The sequence below is a fragment of the Cnephaeus nilssonii genome (genome assembly GCF_951640355.1).
Source record: "Cnephaeus nilssonii genome assembly, chromosome: 9".
Classification (NCBI taxonomy): domain Eukaryota; kingdom Metazoa; phylum Chordata; class Mammalia; order Chiroptera; family Vespertilionidae; genus Cnephaeus; species Cnephaeus nilssonii.
Genome location: NC_137080.1, coordinates 74516004 through 74543507, shown reverse-complemented (window position 1 = coordinate 74543507; position 27504 = coordinate 74516004). Strand labels below are relative to the sequence as shown.

Sequence of the window (27504 nt, the reverse complement as noted above, 5' to 3'; positions counted from 1 at the left end):
GAGAGAAAGAGAGAGTGAAATATCAATGTGAGAGAGACACATCGATTGGCTGCCTCCCACAGGAGCCCTGACAGGGCCAGGGATCAAAGCTGCAACCTAAGTACTTGCCCTTGACCAGGAATTGAACCTGAGACCTTTCTATGCAAAGGCCTACAATCTAACCACTGAGCAACACTGGCCAGGGCAATGATGTTTTTTTTAAAAAAAATCTTTTTAGGGGCTTCCAATTTTCAATTTTTTCTTTTCTTTCTTATTCATCAATTTCTATTTAGTATTTTAAGAGAGGTAAAAGAAATGAATAATACCTAATGCATATACAGGGTGGAACAAAAGTTGTGGCTACGGGAGACACAGTTTATTCTTGTATGATTATTAATTATTGCATTATTTTCTGTACAAACAACTGTAAACCTACTTTTGCCCCACCTTGTATTTACAAAACCCATTTGTAACATAATGCTTTATGTTTACTGGCTCTTATCACAAATACATTGTGTAATCAAGTTATTATTACTGTTATTAGTTTTTAACTGCAATGACTGTAATAATAGTATTAATCAAATACATTATTACAGAAGCAATTGTTCTAGAAACTCTGCATCTTGTCTCAGCAGTGTGCATTCTACGGACACAGAGCTGAGACATAGACTCATTTGGCTTGCGACTGGAATTTTTAAAAATTCTCCTCAAGAACCTCAAAAACAAATTACATGAGAAAGTATGTGCTGTTTGGTAGCATTTGAACATGGTTTATTTAGTAAAAGTCCATATAAAAAAATGAATGCTTTGATGTAAAAATTAGGTAAATAATTTTGTTTTTCTAAAGGACAGTAATAAACATACGGAAAACATTATGAGGAAAGAGCACATTAAGCTAAAAGTCTATTAAGTTTAAGAGAAAAAAGGCGCATAATGTCTCTTCAGGAGAAAGTTAAATATTTCCTAAGCTGCTTTGTCTCTGTGCTACCCATTAACATGGTACTATTATTTGTGCTGTGGGATCTTATTTGTTTTGTTCTGTTTTTATCCAACTGTGAAGACTAGAATCATTTGAGTGGAGAAAAATAGAGACTGTGTAACTGTTTGGTGGGTAAGTAGATTAAACAATTTGTTCACTGGTGTTTTACTTAGGTACTGGGAGCACATAGAAGGATGAAGCTCAATTTTTACATAAAAAATTAAGACAAGTATACTGGGCCAAATACATTTCTTCTATTCCTAACATGCTGTGCCTCTTCTCACCTCATTTTCTTGCTCTTTTGGTTTTGAGTGGTTATAAGTATCCCACACTGAAATCTACAGTCTCAGAATTATTTCTCTATATTAAACGAATCTGGTAATTATGAATTCTTGAATTCCATATAACCATCTACATACAGGCCTATATCATATGTATATGCCATTAAAAATACAATAACCTGTAAACCCACGAAAAATTCCTCTACTGCCCTCTACTCCACGGTCAGTATGTGCTTCCCAGACTGAGGGGGGATGTTCTATTTATAACTCCCTTTTGTTTCCTACCATGTGGCCAAGTTTCCACTTATTACATGTCTGCTTGCCTTAATATTAACATCCAGTTTGGAGCACTGTAAACTGTTTCTCAGCCCCTAAATTAAAGCAAATGATATCCACTCCACATCCTACACCCGTTTTACTAGAAGCCACTTCAAAGATCCCATTTTACAAAATGAAGTATGGCCACTGCTTCCTGAAGCCAGAGTTGGCCCTGCTCATAATGAAGTGAAACTGCCTCTGATTTCCTTTCTATTTAAACGCTGACAGCTAATCCCACGGCATTTTTTCCTCCCCCACTAGAAGTAAACGTGGTTATTTTGCTGTTGTTGTTGCTGTTATTTGGGGTGGGGGAGCAGTTAGGAGATGAGCAAGGACCCTGCCTTCCTCAGTGGTGCCTGGGACAGGATACCGTGTGCTTACAATGACATTTCTGGACCACATTTGGCCATCTTTAACAACATAAAAGTTCCCAAATATTTAAAGACTGTCTGAGCTACACACAGTTTCAAAGAGAGCAGCAGTGTGTGTATATTTCTTTCTTATGTTGTCACTGGTTTATTAAATTACGTGGAAGTGAATGGCAGAAAAGACAAAACAAACAAAAACAACCTCTACAACTCTAAATTTTAGCTTCCTCATCAGATCTGTACTCTTTGACATTTCCTCAATTGTTCACTTATACTAGCCTCTCCGGCTTAATGTCATGTTGCTTATTACACAAGCCACTGTCACCCTCTTTACCTATTTACACTGTGACTAGAACCCAAGCTCTGGGCAATGTATCAGCAAACTGGCCTCCCTCTCACCCTCCATATATTCAGAGAGCCTGGCACATAGCAAAAGAACAGAAAATACTTACAGACGCTTATAGTTACACTTCCTACTAACCACCACAGGAGCTGCTGAAGAGTATCCACCCCTACACGCATGCATGTGCACATGCACACGTGCGCGCGCGCGCACACACACACACACACACACATGCACATGTACTCACACACGCACCAGTTGGGCTTAAATTGAAGATGCATTCTTTCCAAAAAGGTTCTTCATACCTGAAGGTGCTACTAACCTCCAGCCATTTTAAAGTAATTTGCCTTCTTGGATCTTTCAAATTCTGCAGGCAATGTGAATCTGAACTCTAAACCCACATGAGGGGGGCCAAGGAATACGAAGGACAGAGGGAGAGTTTGTATTTCTCCTCCACTCAAGTCAAGGCCATGAGAATGAATGCGCTTGCCTTCTCCGTTTGAGAGATGGAATTGTTGCTGGTTTACCCTTTGACTGAGGTGTGGTATCTTGGGGATCTCAGCCTCATACAGGTTCTCACCCATATTCCTCATCTTGCTTGGACCCTGGGTTGTGTCATGCCCTGCTGTGCAGCCGTTACAGGATGGGAAAATGCCCCAGGATTTCAGTCCTCATCTCTCTATAAAGAGAAACTGTGTAATTCAACTAATTCAGCAAATGTTATTAAAGGTTAGCTTCTCCTATGAATATTTGTCTTATTTCCATTCCTTGGACAAGATTCTCCCCTCTCCTAAGTCCTTTTGCCCAAACGGTGTTTCATCTGTTTGAAGCATTCTTTTCATAGACTGGGGCACATGCATGTGTGCATGCATGTGCACACACACACACACACACAAACACATACCTTCTGGTGTTAGTTCCTTCTCATTCTTTAGATTTGATTTTAAACATTACTCCCTCAGATGGGCCTTCCCGAGCTCTTAACGTCACAAGGTAGCATCGGCAATACTTTGCACTTGGTCATTTTCAAGAGGCAGACTGCCCAGAAGCAAAAGTTTGGGTTCCCAGATTTTTGCACGGTAACCTTGCCTGTATCCCAAAGCACTAAACTATCATTCATTATGTAATAATACAGGAATAAACTATTACTCAGTGTGTTGCCACATAGAGCACATATTCATATAGAGAAATGAGAGAGAGAGAGAGAAAGAAAGAGAGACAGAGATAGAGAGGCAGGCGGACAGAGACAGGCTGAGACACACCTCTGAAGAACTTGCTGGTCAGGAACACTTAATAAGTTACAGTTGCCGCTGATCACAAAATCCTGAAGTGATGCCTAGTTCTCTATTGTTTTAGAAACTAAAATACCTAGAGAAGGAAAATTGCAAAAATTCCCACGCCCCAAATTCCATGGGATTATGATTTTCTCTCCTAATTCAATACAATGTTCCTTGCCTGCTTCCAGAGGGTAAATAAGGATTTGTGCACATATGCTACAAAGTCAAAATAAGCCCTTGTGCGGCTTGATCTTCACATGGTTTTTTAACTTCTGCCAAGTGACTGTACCCTTTAGGACTGTGACATTAAGCTTTACTTACTGATTTTCAGCTCCAACAAAGAACTTTCATAGAGTCTTACCTTTAGTCGTCAAAATCTTGTGTTCTAAGAACTTCAAATGAATCTACTTTTAGCTGAGTTTAAGAAACTAACACTGTTTTAAAACAATACCCTTAAAATGCTATTTAAATCTATTCTTGTAAATGTATTCAAAATAACTGAGTTTTTATTAGAATTTAATAAATACTTTTTAATCCTCCAACTTTCTAGATCTCTTCATTTTAATCATCTAACAGAATATACTTGACAAAAACCAGAGGTTCTTTCAAAAGTATGCTTGCCAACATCAGGAAAACACCTTAAACAAAATATTCTACATTTCAGCACCACATCTTCTCATCATAGAGCACCAAATTATCAAAAAGAACATGAGTTACATGATTACAACAGTACACTCTACTATCTTTGTGCTTTGCACTCCTCAAAACACTGTCATATTTCAGCCTATTAAACTTTATGTCTGGAAACACATGGGACTTGAAAAAAGCAGATGCAGCTTTAAGAGGATTAATACCTTAAGAAGAATAAATTCAGGAATTTTATCAAATCAAATTAACAGTAAATAAGAGATATCATTGCTCTAAAAAAAACCAAACATGTGCAATTGACATACCTGTTGAGTGCTTGTCATGTACTGTTTAAATATATATCCACAGACATTTAAGAATGTTATCTTATTGAAGCTCTGAGCATGTTTATATTACAAGTAAGGATACACACCTTATATGCACACAAATAACACAAAATACCTGGAGGGCCGTGAGGATATTGGCTAAGGCTTGTCCATATGTGTCATGACAGTGAACAGCAAGAGCAGTGGGTGGGATTTCCTTTATGACACTTTCCAACATTCTCCTCATGCTTCCTGGAGTTCCCACTCCAATTGTGTCTCCCAGAGAGATCTCATAACAGCCCATGCCATACAACCTCTTCGATACCTATGGGGACAGTTGAAGAGCTTGTAAAACAATGGAAACGAACAGACCCAAACCCTGTTGTTCCTCAGCAAACATCTGGAGGTAAACATCACAACTAAGATTGTGATGTATCCATGGGAAACATTTTAGTTTTCTGATTCATTTCCTTGTTCATTAAATCCTAAGCATTATATAAAGCCCTGAATGGCATTAATGTAATTATATTGTAATATTCAAGTTTGTCTTAAAGTCATAACTATCTACCTATTCACATGTTCCATTAGGAATTATAAACTACAATTTCAACTATGATGGGCTTACTTTTCTCAACTCTTTCTTTAATCAAAGGGAAGCATTACATATTTACTTTGGAAGTAGCATTTCTTAAGGTTAGATGGTCAAGAAATATAAATACTAGTTTCAGCTCTGTCACTCAGTAGCTTTATAATTGGTAAAGGATCAAAATATTTCTGGCTTAATTTTTCTGTCTCATAAATGGATGCACATATATTATAATCTTGCATTTCTTGACTCAAGTGCTAAGAAGTGATATTATAAAGAGATCTACTTCAAGGTCTCTTCAAACTGAATGACTAACTTTACTTTGAAGGGCAATAAGAATTGACATGAAGGCAGCATGGGATGTTAACAAAGACATGGGTTCTGGAACAAGACAGGCCTGGATCTAAATCTCAGCTGTCATCCATGTTAGTCAGGTGATACTGGGCAGAAAATTAAACTTTATAAACTTTGGTTCCCAGTCTATAAAATAGAGAAAACAAAACACCCTTATTTCACATATTTTCTAATCCTTTTTTTTTTTAATTTTTAAGAATTACAATAACAAAGATGATATCAATAATGACATATTTGGCTGTGAAAGTGAAATGGGAAAATATATAAATAACTCTGTACACAATCTGGCACATGGTCACTCATTTATTTTGTACTAGAGGCCCGATGCACGAAATTTGTGCACTCGGGGAAGCGGGGGTCCCTCAGCCCGGCCTGCACCCACTTACAGTCTGGCAGCCCTTGGGGGATGTCCAACTGATGGCTTAGGCCTGCTTCCTGGGGGGAGCGGGCCTAAGCCGTCAGTCGGATATTCTTAGGACTGCCACGGATGTGGGAAAGGTTCCCTCCACTGCCACTGAGCTCGCCAGCCATGAGCCCAACTCAGGGCTTCTGGCTGGGCGGCGCTCCCCCTATGGGAGCACACTGACCACCAGGGGGCAGCTCCTGCATTGAGCGTCTGCCCCTTGGGTGGTCAGTGCACATCATAGTGACTGGTTGTTCCAAATGGCCATTTGGTCGATTTGCATATTAGCCTTTTATTATATAGGATTTCTTCAGAACCATTGCTTGCTAGGCACTGTGCTAGGTGCTGGGATATAATAGGGAGGCAAATATTGAGATGGCTTATGCTGGTATAGAGCCTGGAGTCAAGTGAAGACAGACCTTAATTCCATTTGGATTGTGTAATTACAGCTAAAATAAGAATTTTTAAACAAAAACAAAAAAACAGGATTCTAAGAGTATGTGGCAAAAGAAATTGACCTAGATCTGTCAAACAACAAGGACCCAAGTGACAGCTTAAGATAAAGTAAGCATTAACTTGTGGACGAAGTTGAGAAGGAAGAGTATGAAAAGAAGGCTCCAGGTAGAGTATCAAATGCAGAAGCAAGTGTGTTGTGGAAAGCTGACATATAAAATGCAAAGAGCATTCCAGGCAAGAGAAAAGTGAAATGCAAAGGACAGGGTGAGGAGAAAGCAACAACCAAAAGGGAATGAAGCTACTCAAAGCTGGAGAGGTAGGCATGGGGTAGATCCTACAGGGCCTTTCAAATCCACCAAGTTTAGAATTTGGTTGAGGATTCTGTCATAAGAGCACTAGAAAGCCATGGCAGAATTTTGGGTAGTAGTGATATGATCAGATTTGATTTTCAGAAAGGCGGTATCAAAAATAGGATGGAGGGTACTCAGAAGACTATTATTGGATGAAAACTTAGATTTTTTTAAAAAATCATAATGCTCATTCCCCTCTACTGCCTGTTAAATGCTGGAATTTCTTAATGGCCAGGGAAAGGAGAATGAAGCTTCAAAGGAGAAACCTAACCGGTTGGAGGAAAATCATAAAGTGTGGTGTCAAGGGAATACAAGGGATATAAGGGGTGCAGGAAGGAGAAAATGGCCACTGGTCCCAAATTCTGCTGGTAAGTTAAGATGAGGACTAAACCGAGTCTTGCATTTCTTGGTCCAAGTGCTAAGTAGTGATCTTATAAAGAGGGATTTCAGTGGAGTGATGGGTGGTCTAGAAGTCAACTCGGGAATAATGAAGAGTTGGTGGCATAAGAGGAAATGGACACTGCTACTGGAGACAGTCTTTTGAAGAAACTTCGATTTGGAAGGATGGAGAGAGTCAATAACTAGGTGAAGATGCCGAATTAAGGGAGAATGTTTTCAGATGGAAGAGGCTTGAACATGTTCAAGTGCAAACGGGAAGGAATCTCAACAGTCAAATATACAGGGACTGAGTGAGGGGAAGAACTAGAGACTTGAAGGATGAGAGAGTGAAAACAATTTGGATCAGTCACTTCAGGAAGTAAGAGAGTGAGTTGGCTACAGAATATATTAGAATAACACAGAAGGCTATTAAAGGTTGCTGGTGATGAATGTGTAAAGTTTCTAATCTGCCTGTCACATAATTCTTTTCAGCAACTGCTCAGGCATTCTGGCGCAGGAATGGAGAACCCGAGGTCATGTGTGGTCCATCTAGAGACGGCAGAGGCAGAAGAGCAAGGGGTATGGTGTATAGGCAGAGTTGGGCCAGATTTTGTGGAGTCTGAATTTACACTATTTTGGAAGTGTTCTTTAAGACAAAAATACATAATTGTGAATTCAAATTATTAACAGAGTCTTGGAAGGACCCCATGCAAGTGAAGGACTACCACATGTATGCTTCATTATCTTATGGTATATTTGCCTCTGTGTGCAAAGGTCTTGCTTAAATAATGGACCATGGGCTACCCCTCATTTGAAAAATCTGCACTGAATTTCACAAGTTCAAATACACAAAAATAGGACTGGCTTTAGCCAAACTGAAAGTTTACTCAGCCTAAATTTTGATCTCTAACTGTACCATCTTCACTGCTTTAGTACCACATCAACAAATTTATGAACATTAACAACCCTAACAACAGGTGCACATTAATATACTTCATATACGAATAAGTCTCTGAGATAGTCTAATATAATCTCAAAGACTGAGCATTTTGCATTCATTGCTATCGATTAAGAAACAGGAACAGTGAGTGAAAATTGAACTTTCATAAGAGCTCCTGACTAATCTATTCCTGTAAACTGTTCTGGAATAGCATCTTGAATCTCAGCAGTAAGAGCTATAGGATCCCAAAGGAACGAAGTCCGGATGCAGTGTATACTCCATACGTGTGCCGAAAGTACGCAGGAGAAGAACAAAGGAATGCTACTGGAGCAACCAAGGCAACGTTGAAGTGTGCACAGACTGCACAGACATGCTGATAGGAAGGGCACTCACTGCGGTCTGCCCACCGAAAAGCAAAGCAGACACTTTCATTCCCTCCACCTTGGAGCACCCAAAAGATGAAACTCAAATGTTACTTAACTCTGAACAGTTATAGGCAATATATAGGTCCTCAGTGTTAAAATGAAACTATTCGTTAAGCAATCACATGACTCCCACTCCATGGTTCCCTTTAGTCTCTGTTGTGCAGATGCACTAAACAGTGAGGGAAATAGGCTCCTTTTAAAAATAACATATATCGTTTTGCCATGAACCAGAAAACCAAAGGCATATCTTACTTCTGTCACTTTTTGCGGTGTGATGCTTCCTTCATATGGACAGCCCAGGGCACAAGACACATACCTAGATTTAAAGTACAGAACCATATAAATATGAATATAGTGGATAAGCCGCTTCCTATTTTCCATTTTATAAAAATAAAGCAATAGCCCCCCAAAAATCATTAAGAAATTTTACTTTACATCCTTCAGTATTGTTTTATGCTCAGACCAAACAAAAACAATTTCGGAACATTTTCAATTTAACTCACATGTTCATCTTCCTAATAATTACAATTGGATATATGTTATTTGATGGCAGATGGGAATAAGATAAAGTTGCTTATCTTATGGGATTGTTTCTACTATAGCAACATGTGAACATTCAAAGAGGAAAATACCAGTGAAATATAGTTTGATTTAAATAAGTACATACATTCAACTGTTAACTATCCAGGTTTTTGGAACCATAGAGAAAGATCATGTAGATGACTATCTGAACTTTGCTCTTCACTCCCATCTGGATGTCTTGGCCTCATTTAGAGAGTCACCCCCAAAACTCTTAGAACTGGCCACAACCTCTAAGTTCATCTTATCTCTCGTGGCTGTACCTAAATCATCCCAAACAGAAAAGCATCTAGTCTGCTTTTAAAAGGCTCCAAATAAGGATATTCCATAAGCGTCTTCAACAATTTAATATTTAAAAAGCCAAGCCTTTCCTGCAAGGGCAATGATACATTTTCATCTTAAAGCATTAACCTTTAGAAAAAGTCTGCTTTCGCTATTGTCAGCTCAACACCAACCCCATTTTATTCAACTTTCCTCAGAGACTTTACAACACTTGTATTAAAATCATGCATCATGCATCTGATTGTCAGGAATGAAGCAATTCCCAGGAGGAAGGGGTGGGTGGTGGGAAATGAGGCTGTAGATCTAGTTCTTCAAACCAGAATATGAGAGGATTTAGATAGCAAGAGCCTTGAATGCCATGCCAAGGAGTCTAAACTTTGAGATCATTCAAACTTACTTTGGGGAACTCAAAATTATTAGGTAAGGTATTGACAAGATCTGATTTGTTTTCTGGAAATGTAACTCCTTGGGAATGCTAGAAGTGGTTACCAGAAGAAAGGTGGAGGCAAAAACAGAAGAGAATACCATATTTCCTTGATTCTAAAATGCTGTTGACTGGAAGATATACTATGGATTCCATTACAGGTTTTGGAGTAAGAAAATATAATATATAGCCCTAACCGGTTTGGCTCAGTGGATAGAGCGTTGGCCTGCGGACTGAAGGGTCCCATGTTCGATTCCGGTCAAGGACATATACCTTGGTTTCGGGCACATCCCCAGTAGGGGATATGCAGGAGGCAGCTAATCTATGTCTCTCTCTCATAGATGTTTCTAACTCTATCCCTCTCCCTTCCTCTCTGTAAAAAATCAATAAAATATATAATTAAAAAAAGAAAATATAATATATAGTAAATAATTCAATCCATATCCATTGATTCTAAAGATGTAACCTAATTTCAATGTAAATGTGAATAAAGTTGTGTTTTGACATTAAGCAGTTATGAGGACAGGGAAGGAGAAAGAGGGCAAATTCAAGTAAAATTTGACAGTCATGCTGGACATGAAGCCCATCTCTCTGCTTTTCTAATTACTAGAAACTAAGTTTATTGTTTGATTAATCTATACATTTGATCAAGATATGTGAAATTGAAAAATGTACTTCTGCAAGCATAACATTGGAGAAGGTATCTAAGGATGAAAAAGAGTAAATATTTTCATTGAATTTATTGGGGTGACATTGGTTAATAAAACCATACAAGTTTCAAGTGTACAACTCAAAAGTGTATCACCTGCACACTGCATTGCGCACCCATCACTCCAAGCAAAGTCTCTTTCCATCCCCATTCCCGCCCCCTTTGCCCACCTCCACTTAGCCCACCTCCCTTTCCCTGTGGCTATCAACACTGGATTATTTCATTTAGCATAATAATATCCAGGTCGATCCAAGCTGTCACAAAACGTAAGATTTCCTTCTTTTTTTACGGCCGCATAGTATTACATTGTATAAATGTATCACTGCTTTTTCATCCACTCATCTACTGATGGGTACTTGGGCTGTTTCCAGACATTAGCTACTGTAAATAAAGTTGTAATGAACATACAGATGCATGTATTCATTCGAATTAGTTTTTCGGGATTCATAGGCTATATTCCCAGAAGTGGGATGGCTGGGTCACATGGCAGTTTTATTCAATTCAGATATAATGATTATAGATAATGTGTTGGAAATATAAGTACATTGAATCTGAACCCAACATATCTAGATGTGATTAAATAGAAAACCCAAGCCATCTATTTATATGCTGTTCCTCTAAATGTGTAAAACACAATAAGAAAAAAAAATAGCCAATGCAAAACAATATGAAACTAACCTTTCTTGTATTTCTATTACCTGGCCATAGCTACCACTCTATGCCATAGCCCTAAGTCTCTCTGAGTACATTTTCATTCACTCAAGTTTTCCTGCTAATCTTTTCCAGGCCAATGGCTTGCCTGGTCTTCACACTCCATGATATTTCATCTTTCTATGTATTTCATCTTTCTATGTTCTCCATCTTTGTAAGTTGAGTAGTCACTTCTTTAACCTATCTACACATGGGGCTACTTTCTCCAAAGTGAATGTGATAGTTCTCAACTGTGTTCATTCACTGCATTTTAACCCTCTAAAACAGAGGTCAGAAAACTAAGGCACAAAGCAAGTCATCCTCACCACTCTTTAGCAAATAAATTTTTATTGGACTAAATCATGCCCATTGTTTAGCTATAATCCATGGATACTTTCATATTATAACAGCATAGCTCAGTGGTTGAAATAGAGACCATCAGAAACACAAATCCTAAAACATTACTCTCTGGCCTTTACAGAAAGCTTGCCAAACACTGGCAAAAAGGAAGGCATTATCATGAGTGTGAAAATATGCTGCTTTGTCTACTTGGACTAGTGGCTAACAGCAGTTTCTAGACCTCCGCTCTTTTCCAATAATCTATGACAGTGGTTCTCAAACTTAGCTGTTCAGAATCACCTGGGGCAGTGGTCGGCAAACTCATTAGTCAACAGAGCCAAATATCAACAGTACAACGATTGAAATTTCTTTTGAGAGCCACATTTTTTAAACTTAAACTATATAGGTAGGTACATTGTTATTAACTTAATTAGGGTCCTCCTAAGCTGGCCTTTGCTAAAATCTCAAGGGGTCAAAGAGCCGCATGTGGCTCGCGAGCCACAGTTTGCCGACCACTGACCTGGGGAGCTTAAAAAACAAAACAAAACCCTGATGGATAGAATACTCTCCAAACTAATTGAATCAGATACTTAGAAAATGGAATCCAACCTTTAATATTTTAAAATAATTTTTGAAGTTCCATTATTCTGTAAAGTTGAAAACCACTCAGCTATTAGTAATACTGCCTTATCCGGAGTGCCTGATTGATTCCCTTATATAAAAAGTGATATTCAATAGACATGATAGTACCTAATCTCAGGAATCTCCCGACTACTATGCCACAGCATTTTTACTCATCTTTGATTGGCTCCTGGTTAAATTTATAACTTTTACTTAGTGTGTTCTCATGGTGATTTTAGTTTCTGTTGGAGTTCCACAAGAGTCTTGTATTATTTAAATGTCCCTAAGAAGGAAACCTGACTTCCCCGCCCTTGCCCTGAGATCTTTACCAGTCCCTGGACAAATTCCTACCTTAATTTCTCAATTGGTTTCTACAGGACCCATGTGTTATAAATCCACAATCCCACACTATACATGGCATAGGTTCCAGTGACTGCATTGGCAAGGAAGTATTTTCAGGCTCCAAGATTGCTCAGTTACAGATCCATGTTTTAGAGAACATCTATCTTTTCTCATGTAGACATTAAAATCCTATTTCTAAGCCACAAGGTACTGTATCTAGGATGGATACCCCATTGTGTTAGTGGCATCAACTGGCATGCTAATCACCTTTTCTTTGATAAAATCTGGGGACTTTTCTCAGAATGGCTATGTTTTAAAAGTTGTCATATTTTTGTGTTTTCAATGGGAATAGAAAAAGGAGTCCCTGCATTGGCTCAGTCCTCCCTAGTCTCTCTCTCACCATATGCAGATAACTCCAGGGACAACTTCCAATCTCCTGGTGAATATTATGAATCGATTGCTTGCCACATTCAGATGACATATTAAGCTCAATCTGTCCAAAATGATGCTCATCCCTATTTCCCCTGCATTTTCCATTTTTTAAAAACATCAGAGTCGTTTCCAAAGTCTGTCCTGCTAAATTGCTCAAAGGTCATCTTTGAGAACATATTCAAAGTTTGGCTAATTCTTCTCCTGCAGCCTCTACAGCATGCGACCTCTGCCAACGACAGCCCACGTACACACAACAGCCCCTGCGTCCCCTCTCCAGGACAGCCACAGCCGTCTCCTGCATGCTCTCCTTGCCTCTAGTCTCTTACCGCTCATTTTTTCTCCAGGTTCTATTGCCAAAATGATATTCTTAGAGAATAGATCTCACTACATATTTTTTCTACTTTGAAAATCTTTTACGGGCTTACCACTGTCTACCAAATAAGCTTACTATTCAAGTTCAGCAATTTGTGAAAACTCAATGTAACTTTCTTTTTTTTTTTTTTAAGTATAGTTTTATTGATTTCAGAGAGGAAGGGAGAGTGAAAGAGAGATAGAAACATCAATGATGAGAGAGAATCATTGATTGGCTGCCTCCTGCATGCCCCACACTGGGGATTAAGCCTGCAACCCCGGGCATGTGCCCTGACTGGGAATTGAACTATGACCTCCTGGTTCATAGGTTGATGCTCAACCACTGCGCCACAACAGCTGGGCTTCAGTGTAACTTTCTACCTCTCTTCCATTCACAGCCTCCAAAACTCCTATTCCAGTAAAAGTAAACTTCTTCCTGTTACCCAAACATCTCTTGAGATTTCTCTTCACTATTCCTCTGCTCTTTGTAGATTTCCTACCCTGATTAAAGAGGCCACCATTTCTGAGTATGTTTCATTAATTTACCTATTTTAATGACTTTATTTTATTAATACCTTCTTTATGAACTTTCTCCAGATAACTCCAGAAAAATTTTAAATAGTATTACTTTATTTTTTTAATTTCTTTATTGATTAAGGTATTACATATGTGTCCTTATCCCCTCATAATCCCCGCAACCCCTCCACTCATGCCCTCACCCCCCTGTTGTCTGTGTCTATTGGTTAGGCTTATATGCATGCATACAAGTCCTTTCGTTGATCTCTCCCCCTTACCCCCACCTTCCCTCTGAGGTTTGACAGTAATATTACTTTAAACTTAATAGGATTTATCTGTATCTCTGTTACTGAACTTGCCTTTTTTTTTTTTTTAGCAATATAATAATTATTACCAGTCTGCTGGTAACTCTTTGAAATCAGACAATTTTTTCATTTTCATATTCCACATAGTACCACAAGGCACTACATTATATAAAACACTCATTATATCATGAATGAATTAATGCACCAATATGTTTGTTAAAATGTCATTTTCACCCTCTGAATAATTTTCTATAAAATTACTCACCTATAAAATAAATATATAGCTAGATGCAGGCTATTAATGTTCCAACTCCTATAGCTAGAGATGATAGCACATATTTGGAAGTTCAGATTTAGAACCAAGTTTAACATCATTTAGGATGACAGAGTAATAAAGAAATCCCCAATCATAATGAAGCTAATTGTGTTAAAATTAACAAAAAGTGCAGTGTTACAATAAACTCTGCAGAATGAGTTGGGAGTTGTTTTATGTGTGTTTGTTGAAGCCATTTATCAGTACAGATAGTACCTGATTTACGTTGGTTTGACTTACAGTTTTTGACTTTAGGATGATGAGAAAAACATGGGCATTCATTAGAAATCACACTTCGAATATAGAATTTTGGTCTTTCCCAGGCTAGCCATATGCAGTACAACACCCTCTCATGATGCTAGGCAGAGCCAGTGAGCTGCAGCTCCCAGTCAGCCATGCAATCATGAGGGTAAAAAATGATACTCTACTGTGTATTCACTTTGTGAGAGGATTTTTCCCAACAAAAAAATGTTTGAGAGACTATTGTGCACTTATCACTGTATATGATATAAGAAATAAAGACTGTCCCTTGGGTCTCAAGAAACAATTCTGCTAAGATTCTCCATTTGCTCTAAAATGCTAATTTTATTAGAAATGCAAAACACATTCTTTCCTCAAAAGCTCTACATGATGGCCGCCACAAGATGGTAGGCAGGGGAGGGCAGTTGTGGGTGATCAGGCCAGCAGGGGAGGACAGTTGGGAGGGACCAGGCCTGCAAGGAGGGGCAGTTGGGGGCGATCAGGCCTGCTGGGGAGGGCAGTTAGGGGTGACCAGGCCTGCAGGGGAGGACAGTTGGGGGGGACCCAGGCCTGCAGGGGAGGGCAGTTGGGGGGGACCAGGCCTGCAGGGGAGGACAGTTGGGGGGGACCCAGGCCTGCAGGGGAGGGCAGTTGGGGCAACCAGGCCTGCAGGGGAGAGCAGTTGGGGGGAACCAGGCCAGAAAGAGAGAGCAATTAGGGGCGACCAGGCTGGCAGGGGAGGGCAGTTAGAGGTTACCGGGCCAGCAGGGGAAGACAGTTAGGGGCAATCAGGCCAGAAGGGGAGCAGTTAGGCATCAATCAGGCAGGCAGGCAGGCGAGCGGTTGGGAGCCAGCAATCCTGGATTGTAAGAGGGATGTCTAACTGCCCGTTTAGGCCTGATTCCGGTGGGGTCTCAGATTGGAGAGGGTACAGGCTGGGCTGAGGGACACCCCCTCCCCCCAATGCACGAATTTTGTGCACTGGACCTCTAGTGTTTAAACAAAAAACCTGATTAAGATATGGGCAGAAAATTTGAATAGACATTTTTCCAAGGAAGGTATACAGTTGGCCAATAGGCACATAAAGAGCTCTTCAATATCATTAGTTATTAGGGTAATGCAAATCAAAACTACAATGAAATATCACCTAACACTTTTTAGAATGGTTATTATCAAGAAGAAATAGCAAGCACTAGACAGGTTGTAGAGAAAAGGAACCTCTCAGGCATTGTTGGGTGGGAATGTAAATTGGTACAGCCACTGTGGAAAACAGTTTCTCAAAAAATTAAAAATAAAATACCATATAATCCAGCTATTCCACTTCTGGGTATTTATGTGAAAAATATGAAAACCCTAATTAAAAAGGTATACTGTATATATCCTGTGTTCACTATAGCATTATTTATAATAGCTAAGATATGGAAGCAAACTAAGTGTTCATCAGTCAATGAATGGATCAAGAAGATATGGCACATATATGGTGTGTGTGGCTGTGTGTGTATGTGAGATGTGGTATACACATAATGGAATACTACTTGGCCATAAGTAAGATGAAATATTGCTATTTGTGACACCATGAATGGACCGTAAGGGTATTATGCTAAATAAAATACATCAGAATTAAAAACAAAAATTATATGATTTCACTCATATGTGGAATATTTTTTTTAAAAAGGAAAGAAAGCAATGAACTAACCAAAACAAAACAAAAACAAGCTCACAGATACAGACAATGGATTGGTGGTTACCAGAGAGGAAAGGGTTAAGGGAAGGGCAAAATGGATAAAGGTGGTCAAATGTATGATGAAGAATGAAAAGGAGACTTTTGGTGGTAAGTGTGGAATACAGATATCGAATTATAATATACAACTGAAACTTGTTATAAACCAATAAATTTACCTCATTAAAAATTATGAGTAAAGTAAAACATTATCACATCCTACAACTGTCTTTGTTTTTCTGTATCTAAAAGTTACCTATGATTGTCATTATTAGTTTAATTACTAATTTACCTTTTACAACCTGTTCTTATTATTCTGTATCTTTATTTTTTTCTGGGGACTTTCTGAATACTGCAGTTACAGTTCACAGTCAAATACTTCTGCATTTTAAAATTTTTATAAACAATGGGTGAGTAATTTTGTTTGGATCCTACAACCATTTTTAAAGTACAGTTTAGTTTTGTTTTTGTTTTTTAGCTTCCAGTAGGCTCAGACTTTCAGGAAGTTAATCATGGATCAAGTCACTCCACGCCAAAAGAAGAGGCCTAAAACGATTATGTAAAAAGGTTGTGCTTTGATATGCACCACTGCTGACCTTGTGAATTGTAATTTTTAATATGCATTTATAAGCATTTTAATAGCAAAATGACTAAGGGCACCTCAGTGATAGTTTCCTTTTTAAATCAATATTCTCACAAAGAGCCTGCGCATATGACTCTTGTCACAAACACTTAGTGCACGTGATTCATTAAAGAGTTGACACTTACTTTAAACAAAAAGGAAATAGACCAGAATGTCTTCTATTTTACAGTAGAGCTACTATGTGGATATTTTGAAGCATTTTAATTTTAAAAGGATCTTGACCAACTGAGAGATGATTCTTTCAATAAATGACATTGATACAAAGAAAGAAAATGATTACATTTATAAAGCTCTTAGTTTTCTTTGTCTTTTTAACTTTTTAAAAATTTAGACATAATAAAAATATAACCGAGATTTTTTTAAACAAGTCATGTGAATTACACATTAAAGAATGAAGTCCAAAATGTAAACATTTCACTGCTCATTCACATATAATGTATATACAGCAGTAGTTAGCTGACTCGGCATTTTATGTCAATGACTTGGCATGCTGTCTTTTCCCAATGTGTCCCAGATGTTATCTAAAGTTCTTAGCATGTATTAAAAATGTGTACACATGGATGTGCATAAGTGTGTTTCAGGAGGGAGGAAATCAAACATTGGCCTTCATACTTTAATAAAAACTGCTATTTTGACCAAATGAAAGTTTACTGTTTTTATAAAAATTTAAATGGTGAGCATTTATAAAATGCATAGTGCCTTATGGCCTTTAAATCTAACAGCTGACAACATAAATTTTCTGGATGATGATCAAGAACATGTTGATGCAGCTGTTGCCATAGAAAGACAGGCTGAAGCATCTACTTCAGCTTCAAGTAGTTGAGTGAGTATGGCTCTTTCCTTTAAATGAGTACCAGTGGCCTATGATTTTTAATAATGAGCACCTAAAGCCCAGATCTCCAGTTAAAACAAAATCTAATTTATACTCTTTAAAAGTTTGGGGCAGGAAGAAGATACTTTTCAATTGCACAAATAAATAGTGAACTCACATACTGAAAGGCATATTTCTAAAAGTGAATAGTGTTTCAGGAAATCTGTCCCCAAACATCCAGATCTGCATTGAGCAGTGTACATTTGCCTATAGTATAACTCTACCCTAAGTCTCCAATGTACTTTCTAACTCATTTGACAATGTGCTACCTCTCCATCTTGTATTTCTGTGCCCTTCCTGTCAAAGCCTGGGAAGCTTTTTACATTGTAATATGGTTAGAAGTTTCTTTATTGCTGGGACAATATTAATAATAATTATTCAACAACTAGTATTAAAAAGGATTTAGGATTTCTGTTAGTTTTATTACAGTACCTACTCTGTTTTATAAGCGGAAAACTAAGATGATAAAATCTGATATCATACAGTTTATGTTTAGATCCATCATTCAACATTAAGAGAATTTCCTACTTGATGTGTAAGCTGCACATGCACTTTACTTCTCATAGTTATGTGGTTTTTCAACTTTCCAGTGAGAATTAAATTACTCTAAAACCTACATGCCACATTTAAATGCAAATGGAAATACAATAGCTCCTTTATTTTTTCTCTTTCATCTAAAGGAGACAAAACAACTTATGTTTTAATTTAGAATCTTACAGTACAGCCCTTCTTTTTTATTGTGGTTTTATAATTTTGCATTAATAACAGACATCTTTATTTTCTGTTTATGGAAATACATTATATCATTTTTAAATTTTTTCTTCTATGTGTTTGCATGTTATGGATATATTTATTTACAAAAATAATTTTGTATCTTTAAAAAACTCATGTTGGAAACAGTGTATATAGAAATAAAAATGTTAAACAAAAGTATGCAAACCAACAAGATAGTTCACTATGGTACAGTCTAATTCCACTTGCCCTTCCAATGACCTTAGTTGAATTCTAATCCTTTTCTAATACTGTCACTCAAAATTGGATTCACTTGTCTTTCCCATTAATTGCTGAAGATTTCCTGCCACCAGGAACTTTGGTTACCTCAACAAAAGGAAGTACAACCTGCATCTAAATTCAATTGCAGAACTCAGGCTTCTTCTACAAACGCTATGCATTTGAATTTATTAAGATGGTATGGTCTGTTTAGAATATATCCATAATAAGAGATCAACCAAAGGGAAGGACTTGTATGCATGCATATAAGCATAACCAATGGATGCAAGACACTGGGGGGTGAGGGCATGTATGGGAGTGAGGTGGGGGGGGGCAATGGAAAGATATGTACATATGTAATACCTTAATTAAAAAAATGAAAAAAAGAACATATCCATAATAATAATAAAACTCAATAGAAAATTAGTTAATGTTTTAGAAATAACTTCTTTTTAAAAATATTTTTATTTCAGAGAGGAAGGGAGAGGGAGAGAGAAATAGAAACATTAATGATGAGAATCATTGATTGGCTGCCTTATGCACGCCCCCTACTGGGGATCGAGCCCACAACTCAGGTAAGTGCCCTGACTGGGAATGGAACCATGACCTCCTGTTTCACAGGTTGATGCTCAACCACTGAGCCACACCAGCCAGGCCAACAACTTCTTTAAGTAACAAAGGGCTTGTTATACATTTCATAGAACACAGGCCTGGATGTAGACCTTGTTTGCAATAGATGCTGCAATTACTGGTCCTGGAAGCAGACAAGAGAGAGGTTTTCTCTCTCTTTTCCTTTTCTATATACCTAGCTTTGGGGTCACCCAGAAAAAGCAGGAAAGTCGGCTGCAAAGAGGGAGGCTGACTGGGTGAAATGCTGGGCCCAACTTCCCAGTGTGGCTCAAAGACTCACATTTGTTTTACATACTCTACTGACTTCTAAATAAAATATTCTTTGAAGGAATACAGTTATGGCTCTTAAAAAAAATTTTTAAGTATTTGGAAACCACATTAGATGATTCCTTTCCAAATGCTGATATGAGTTTACATCAATTTATTAATCACACTGGGCTGAGATAAAAGATGGCTGCATTTAGATATTTTAGTGTTAATGAGTAACAACATCAGGTCTGCATGCTTGTCCCTTGGATCCCAACTGCATTACACATTGCCCGACGTAGGTCCACTGTAATCATTAACTGATATTAATGAGATGTGCTACTCTATAGCGATGGCCCTTATCACATAAAGCACAAATCAGATACCCTAGGTATACCTTTATGATTGATAAAATAATGTTTAAATAGTTCATAAATGGTCTTGAACAACTGATGTTAACTAAATAGAATTTGTGGGATTTCATACCCTCGTGCTGGAATATTCAGATGCCTTGCAGACTTCACGACCTCCTCAAACTTCTCCATACTTTCTTTAATAGAGCAGTTAATATTCTTCTTGCTAAAGGATTCAGATGCAGCACCAAAAACGGATATCTCTGTGGCCCCAGCAGCAACCTGAAAAACATAATTTAAAGGCAAAAGCTAATAATTTTAAAACTACTCTATAAAGGCATACTTGTATTCTTTAACATCTGCCTTAGAATTGAAAATTACATTCCTCTCATATTGCCACATACTCTCTTTTGAAATGTAAAAATATTTTATAATAACAGAATAATTCCAGAAACCGCAACACTCATAAATATTGAGGCACAGAAAACACAGTAATGATGTTCCAATATAATATTGCCTTTCCTAAATGACGTTATCCTCAGAAATATTTCACCTTAATTATGGAAAATACTAGCACTCAATAAAACCTCTTAATATCAATAGAAAACCTAATTTTTAGACCAAGTATTAAAGTAGAATACAGTAAATGCTTTGCTTTTCTTCTCTTCTTTCAGTCTAACAGAAAAACATTTCTCCAGTTCATTATTTAGATAATGTCCCAAATCTTCCCACCTATTTTTATATATATATTTATTTTTAATTTTTTTCTTAATTAAGGTATTACATATGTGTTCTTCCCTCCCCCCGTTGCCCCCCCATAACCATCCCCCGCTCATGCCCTCACCCCACTGGTGTCTGTGTCCATTAGTTATGCTTATATGCATGCATACAAGTCCTTTGGTTGATCTCTCCCTCTTACCCCACCCTCCCCTGCCTTCCCTCTGAGGTTTGATGGTCTGATCTATTTTTATTGATTTTAAAGAGAAAGGGAGAGAGAGACAGAAACATCAATGATGAGAGAGAATCATTGGTCAACTGTCTCTTGCACACCTCCCACTGGGAATCGAACCCACAACCCAGGCATGTGCCCTGACTGGGAATCAAACTGTGACCTCCTGGTTCATGGGTTGATGCTTAACCACTCAGCAACACTGGCCTGGCTTTTCCCACCTCTTAAACTGCTTCCAGTGGTTCATCCCTTGACTGCTACCACCATATTCTTCTGTGTCTAATGCCTAACCCTCTTGCCAGTCTTTAAATCCAACCAGTTAACCCAATCAATTTTCTTTTTGTCCCTTTTGCCATCTTCACTCCTTCCCCCAGGCTTCTCTAGTGACTTATTTTCAAATGGCAAGACTCCTAGTTTTCCAGCTGAAATTTAAGACTTCCTATGAATGTATCTCTAGCATTGTGCCAAAATTTCCCTCTCTTTCTGATACCCTATTAATACATTAAGAACAATAAATTCTGTCATCTTTCCTGCAATTTAAATATTCCACTCTTTCCTCCCAATAAATGTTTAAGCTCTAAAATTAAAATTATATTAATTGAACACCTACTGTGTGCCAGTATGGTTGTTAGTACTTTGCATACCCTATTTCTAATCAACAATCTTGTTTACTGTGAATTATACCATTTTACAGTTGAGAAAACTGGAGACAAAGAGGCTAAATCACTAGCCTGAGGTCACAAAGCTATCAATACTCTAGAGCCCTGTTTTGAGCACAGGCTTGCCTGATTTCCAAGCCAATAGTTGTCTCTCTCCTTTATTTACTTACACAAGCTATTAAGGGGTGTCTTTCAGTATCTTTTCAAGGTAGATACATTCCCTGCTTTGTTTAGACAGCAATATTTATAATTTCTTAAAATGCCTCTTTTTTTCTTTACAATGTGACAAATAATTATATCAAATCAACCTAAAGTGCTTTTAACAAGACACACTAATTACCCACCACCTCAACTTTGTGTAATAGAGTCCAAAATACAAAAGTGAAAAATAGCCATTAACATCAAAAACAGCTGCTTGAGAAACTTTTACACTAAAGCCATGGAAGCATAACACCTCAAGCCTTTCCTTAAAATTGCACTAATTCTTTTATGTGTAATTGCTAAAGCTTTTGCATATAAATCCCCATGTCCAGAAGACTAGGAGGAAACAGCCAGAGAGGAACAGGAAGGCTGTGAGAGGCAGTTCCAATGACAGCGACTGGCTTCAGCCAGAGGAGAGAACAGCAGCAGCAGAAAGCTGACCCCAAAAGTGGACAAGGGTAATCATCCACTACAATGTTAACAACTACAATACTGTGCCGAGAAATGGTCAGGTTATATTCCACAGTCCTCATTGAAAGGGAATGCACAAAATATAATATCCAAAAAATTCATCAAAATGGATAAATGTATTTTTGTGTTTTGATTCCTTTGAATGGTTAACTTGGAAGAATCATTTATGCAGAGCACTCTAATCCCTAATTGCTCCATGAGGTTACTAACCTCCAGGTATTCATGTGAATATATTAGCTAGTATTTATAGAGGATAACAAGTGAGGTACAACTGACGCCATTTTAACTTTGTAAAGACCTTTACAATAGCAAGACACATACTGATTTTCGAAAAATTAGTAGCATACTTACAGCACGATGAAAACCCTGAAGATTAGGAGTAAGGACAGGATATCTAACTCCTGGATATTGACGAATTCCTTTCATCACTTCAGTGTGATCAGCCATCTTAAATACATAATAGTTATATGTCAATATATCACTCAATATTCTGTGAAGCATGCTTTTAGTTTTTCAGGAAGATTATAATTGCATGCAATTAATTAATGTGTATTCTATAAATCAATGTTTGAAATAACAAAACTATACCAATATAACTAAAAATATGTTGTTTTCAATGCCACAAGTACAGAATACCTAGATCTGGGTATAACTTAATTCATGAAGTTTTTATAGCCCTAGCCGGTTTGGCTTAGTGGATAGAGTATCAGACCTCAAATTGAAGGGTCTTGGGTTCAATTCTGGTCAAGGGCTCATACTTCAGTTGGGCCAAGTGTGTGAGGCAACTAATTTATGGGTCTATCTCATATTAATGTTTCTCTCTCTCTCTCTCTCTCTCTCTCTCTCTCTCTCTCTCTCTCTCTCTCTCTGTCTTCCCTCCTCCCTTCCTCTCTCTCCAAAAAATACAATGGAAAAATATCCTTGGGTGAGGATTAACAAAAACAAAAAACAAAAAAAGTTATTACAAATGGTCATGAATCCTAAACTCAACTATTTTCATTTATTGATTTTATTCTCTTTCTTTCGTTTCATAGACCAAGCCTCAATACCCCTGAGATTGGGGAGAGTTTGAAAGACAATATGCTATGCATTTAGCTTCCACATGAAAATTTTATGTCCAAATAATTTTCAGTATATGAAATTTATAATGCTTAGTACAGTGAAAATTACACATCTCTGTTAGGCTAATTTAACAAGGATGAGATACTAGTATATTGCATACATGTATTAGTAATAGTCATATTGCTTTATGCTGTACTGTCATCAGATTACTGTGTGTTCTCAGAATGCAAACAAAAAAACACAATGGAGTGTACAACAGGAAAATTTAACTTATCCTGCAAGACTTCATTTTTCTATATTTTCTATGACTCATAAAAATAATCAACCTTGAATTAAAATATCAAATTTACTAGTTTCCAAAAAGTCTATAATTTAGCCGCCTAGAGCAATAATTGATGATCAAATCCCATAACCATCACATAGATAAATTACCACTGACATAATCCTGAGTTTCACACATTTGTGAATAATAAATTATGGCAAGAACAATAAATATGAAGAACAATAAGTGAACAATGAAAATTATATAAAATGAGCATGGGTAAAGCTGTGAAAACATATATACCAAACCAAAATTTTTATCTTCAATATAGGAATGGATGAGGGAAGGCTTGTATTTTCTCTACACATATTGGTTTGTTGCAATGTTTGTATTGTTTTTCATTTAAAAGTGAAATAAAGTAAAACAATCAAAGTATAATTTTTTTCTTAATATAACCACACTTTTAAAAATATGAAATTTTATACTATTTACTCTTATTCCACAATTGGTCTTATCGACTCTGAGTTAAATGGCAGTAGAATTAAATTTAATACTTTCAATGAATATAATTTGGATTAAATAAAATTTTTAAATTAAATATTTAGAGGCAAAAAGAGTACCTCTCATTGACTACCATCATGCCTTATTGACAGTTAAGCTTTCATGCTTCTTTCTTTCCATACACATTTATTTACCTGAAATGTGATTCTTGCTTATTTCCTAGGGGTCACATGTACATAGGGATCATATCCCCCCTACCTCAAAGCTGCATCATTTATGACTATCCGCTGTAGTCATCTCCATTGCTAAGTCTTTCATTTCATTCTAAGTTGATATGACTTTAATCCAGATGTTTACTGAGCACTGACTATGTCTAAAGCCCTATGCTAGGCCCTGTGGGAAATATAAATACAGAAAAGTAAGGTCCTTGCACTGAATAATGCACAATATAGTCGGGGAGATAAAACAGATGCACGTGGAAAGTTAACAATCCAAAGGAATATACTGGTTATAAATGAGAGCACAGATTATAAGAGGTCAGAACAGAGAAAGGCTGGTAGGTCCCTGTGATCTCTGACTATGGAATATTAAAATTTCCCAAAATATGGCCACAACCATATTTCCAGTCTCACATGATCTTCCAGAACCTTACCAATACCCATCAAGGGGTGGACTCTATTTACCTTCAACTTGAACCGGGAAGCGAGGGCGGGGGGGGGGGGGCGGGGGGGGGGGGGAGATGGGATTTCTCCAACAATACTATGTGACTTCTGGGCATCTACCATGTGGCTTTCTCTTTGGGGGAGGCCATTGCGGGGAAATGAGCTGATATGCTGTGAGAAAAGCTAAGCTTATGCAGAGAGGCCACATGAAGAGGCCCATAGAGAGACACATGTGAAGAGAACTGAGGCCCCCAGCCAGCAAGCAGCCAGCATCATCCCCTAAATTTGTGATCCAAGGAAGAGTTAGATAACTTTATCCTCCAGCATGTGAGTCACCAGATGAGGCCCCATACAGTGTGAACCAGAGACAACATGCAGTATGTCCTTCTATACTACCCTGCTCTAATTTCAATCCTCGGATTTTATTAGTTTAATTAACAAATGTTTATTTATACACTAAGCTCTCAGGAAATTCATTACATAGCCAAAAAGGCTGAAACGATAAAAAAACAAACAAAAAAAATCAACAGGGCTGGAAAAGAGGAGGGGCAGGTGCAAAGATAAGAACGTGATGTTTGGCTAGAGAAGAGCCAGCCACTGTGATGTTTCTGAGTTAGGTTCCCATTACTCTAAAATTTCCAGATACTGTGAAAGGAATAGAAAGCCATGCAGAGTGGGTGTTTAATTAACAGGAGGAGACTGGAACAAATGCAGTATTTTAATAATCTGGGAGAGATGCAAAGGGCAGGCTAGAGAATAGAGAGGCAATTTTTAAAATTTTTTTAAAATATATTTTATTGATTTTTTACAGAGAGGAAGGGAGAGGGAGAGAGTTAGAAACATCAATGAGAGAGAAACATCAATCAGCTGCCTCCTGCACACCCCCTACTGGGGATGTGCCCGAAACCAAGGTACATGCCCTTGACCGGAATCGAACCTGCGACCCTTCAGTCCGCAAGCCAACGCTCTATCCACTGAGCCAAACCGGTTAGGGCACTGACAAGTTCTGTTGTAGAGAAATGGCACAGGGAATAGATTCGCAAAGAAAAACCAGTAGGACACAGTGGCTACTAGTATAAGGTCATGGCTTTACTTAAAAAATGTTGTCCTTGAACCTTTGAACCTTCTTTTCAAAGTATCTTATGTTTGTGCATATTTCAACACAATTCTCCATTGCATCTTCATGAATTTAGCCTTTGTGCTAGAGTGTCACTCATTAGCTCTCTTTCTTTGTCTCTTTCTCTTCCTCCCACACTCCCTCCCTCACAAGCACAAGTTATCTCTCAGACATGTACATGTAAACATGCACACACAAATTATAATAAAAAATTTAGAGCACTTATTTCTAATTTTAAGAAGAAAGAAAAGAAAAGTCACAATTGTTTTAGGATATTGCAATGAAATCTAAAACAACACTCTCTTACCAGAGAATAATGTTAATCGGTACTATGAACACTTATGTCTAACTAAACATAGTATGCTTAAATATTTATTAGAGACATTTATATTAACATGATAACAAATAGGAATAAAGAGTGCTTCTCTAACCAACACACAGATTAGGGTAAAGTATGTGCATCAGAAAACAGCACAAGGGGCACAAAACAAAATTTAATCCTTAAGAAACGTAGGTCATATTATCATATAAGTGATTATTTCATTTTACATGTAATTTAACAAAAATGTTGAATCAAAATGAAGAAATTTATGTAATGGAACAATGACTCAAGAGATCCTTCATCAGTAGAACCAGAAAATAAACAGAAACAAAGTAACTAAATTATTAGGTCATGAAAACTAAGCTTTGATAATCATTAAAGATACCTTAATGAAATTATGATAAATATATTAATTAGAATCCACCAAATCAGTACTTTTTTTCCTTTTTAAAAATAATCACAATATAATGAGGTATTTTTAAAAGATAACAGTATTCTGTCTAAATTTGGTCAATAAAGACAATTATGGAAAGAGCTTTAGGAAATGCTGATAGGACATAATCCTATCTAATAAAAGAGTAATATACAGATTGGTCATCACTGCAACACACAATATAGCTGCCCCCATGTGGTCAAAGATCCTGCCCCCATGTGGACACAAGATGGCCACTACAAGATGGCCAGCAGGAGAGGGCAGTTGGGAGGCACCCGGCCTGCAAGGGAGGGCAGTTGGAGGTGATCAACCCTGCAGGAGAGGGCAGTTAGGGGTAACCAGGCTGGCAGAGAAGGGAAGTTGGGGGCAAACAGGCTGGCAGGGGAGCAGTTAAGCATCAACCAGGCTGGCAGCGGAGTGGTTAGGGGGTGATCAGGCTGGCAGGCAGAAGTGGTTAGGGGCAATCAGGAAGGCAGGCAGGCAAGCAGTTGGGAGCCAGCAGTCCTGGATTGTGAGAGGGATGTCCCTCCAGGAGTCCCAGATTGGAGAGGGTACAGGCTGGGCTGAGGGACAACCCCCCGCCATGCACGAATTTCGTGCACCGGGCCTCTAGTTGTATTATAATAAATAAACTAGAGCAGGTTTCAATGAAAGGTATGAAATCCCAGCCTTATTTATGTATTCATCATTTACTAAACTCTTAGGTGTACACGTATACTTCAATTTTGATGTTCTTTTGATGTCTAACGTTTATTATTCAAACAATAAAAAACTATTTCTATTTTAAACAAATCTTTATTGTTGAAATTATTACATGTCCCCCTTTTTCCTCCATTGACGCCTTCTAGCCCTATTTCTTTCCAGTATTACAACAGCTAC

At 37.8% G+C, this 27504-nt stretch overlaps 1 protein-coding gene across 6 annotated transcripts in view; it reads right to left on the bottom strand.

The window, feature by feature from the left end:
• HMGCLL1 (3-hydroxy-3-methylglutaryl-CoA lyase like 1) overlaps positions 1 to 27504 on the bottom strand; it is a gene marked incomplete at both ends in the record, with an annotated part of 179632 nt that overhangs the window by 72804 nt on the left and 79324 nt on the right. For 4 of the 6 annotated variants that reach the window (XM_079781200.1, XM_079781202.1, XM_079781203.1 and 1 more), the window contains 4 exons: positions 4635 to 4823; positions 8643 to 8706; positions 20120 to 20268; positions 22618 to 22713. In XM_079781200.1, the coding sequence (XP_079637326.1) occupies positions 4635 to 4823; positions 8643 to 8706; positions 20120 to 20268; positions 22618 to 22713 (498 nt within the window). The remainder of the gene's footprint in view (positions 1 to 4634; positions 4824 to 8642; positions 8707 to 20119; positions 20269 to 22617; positions 22714 to 27504) is intronic. The other 2 variants (XM_079781201.1, XM_079781204.1) reach the window with 2 other exon arrangements.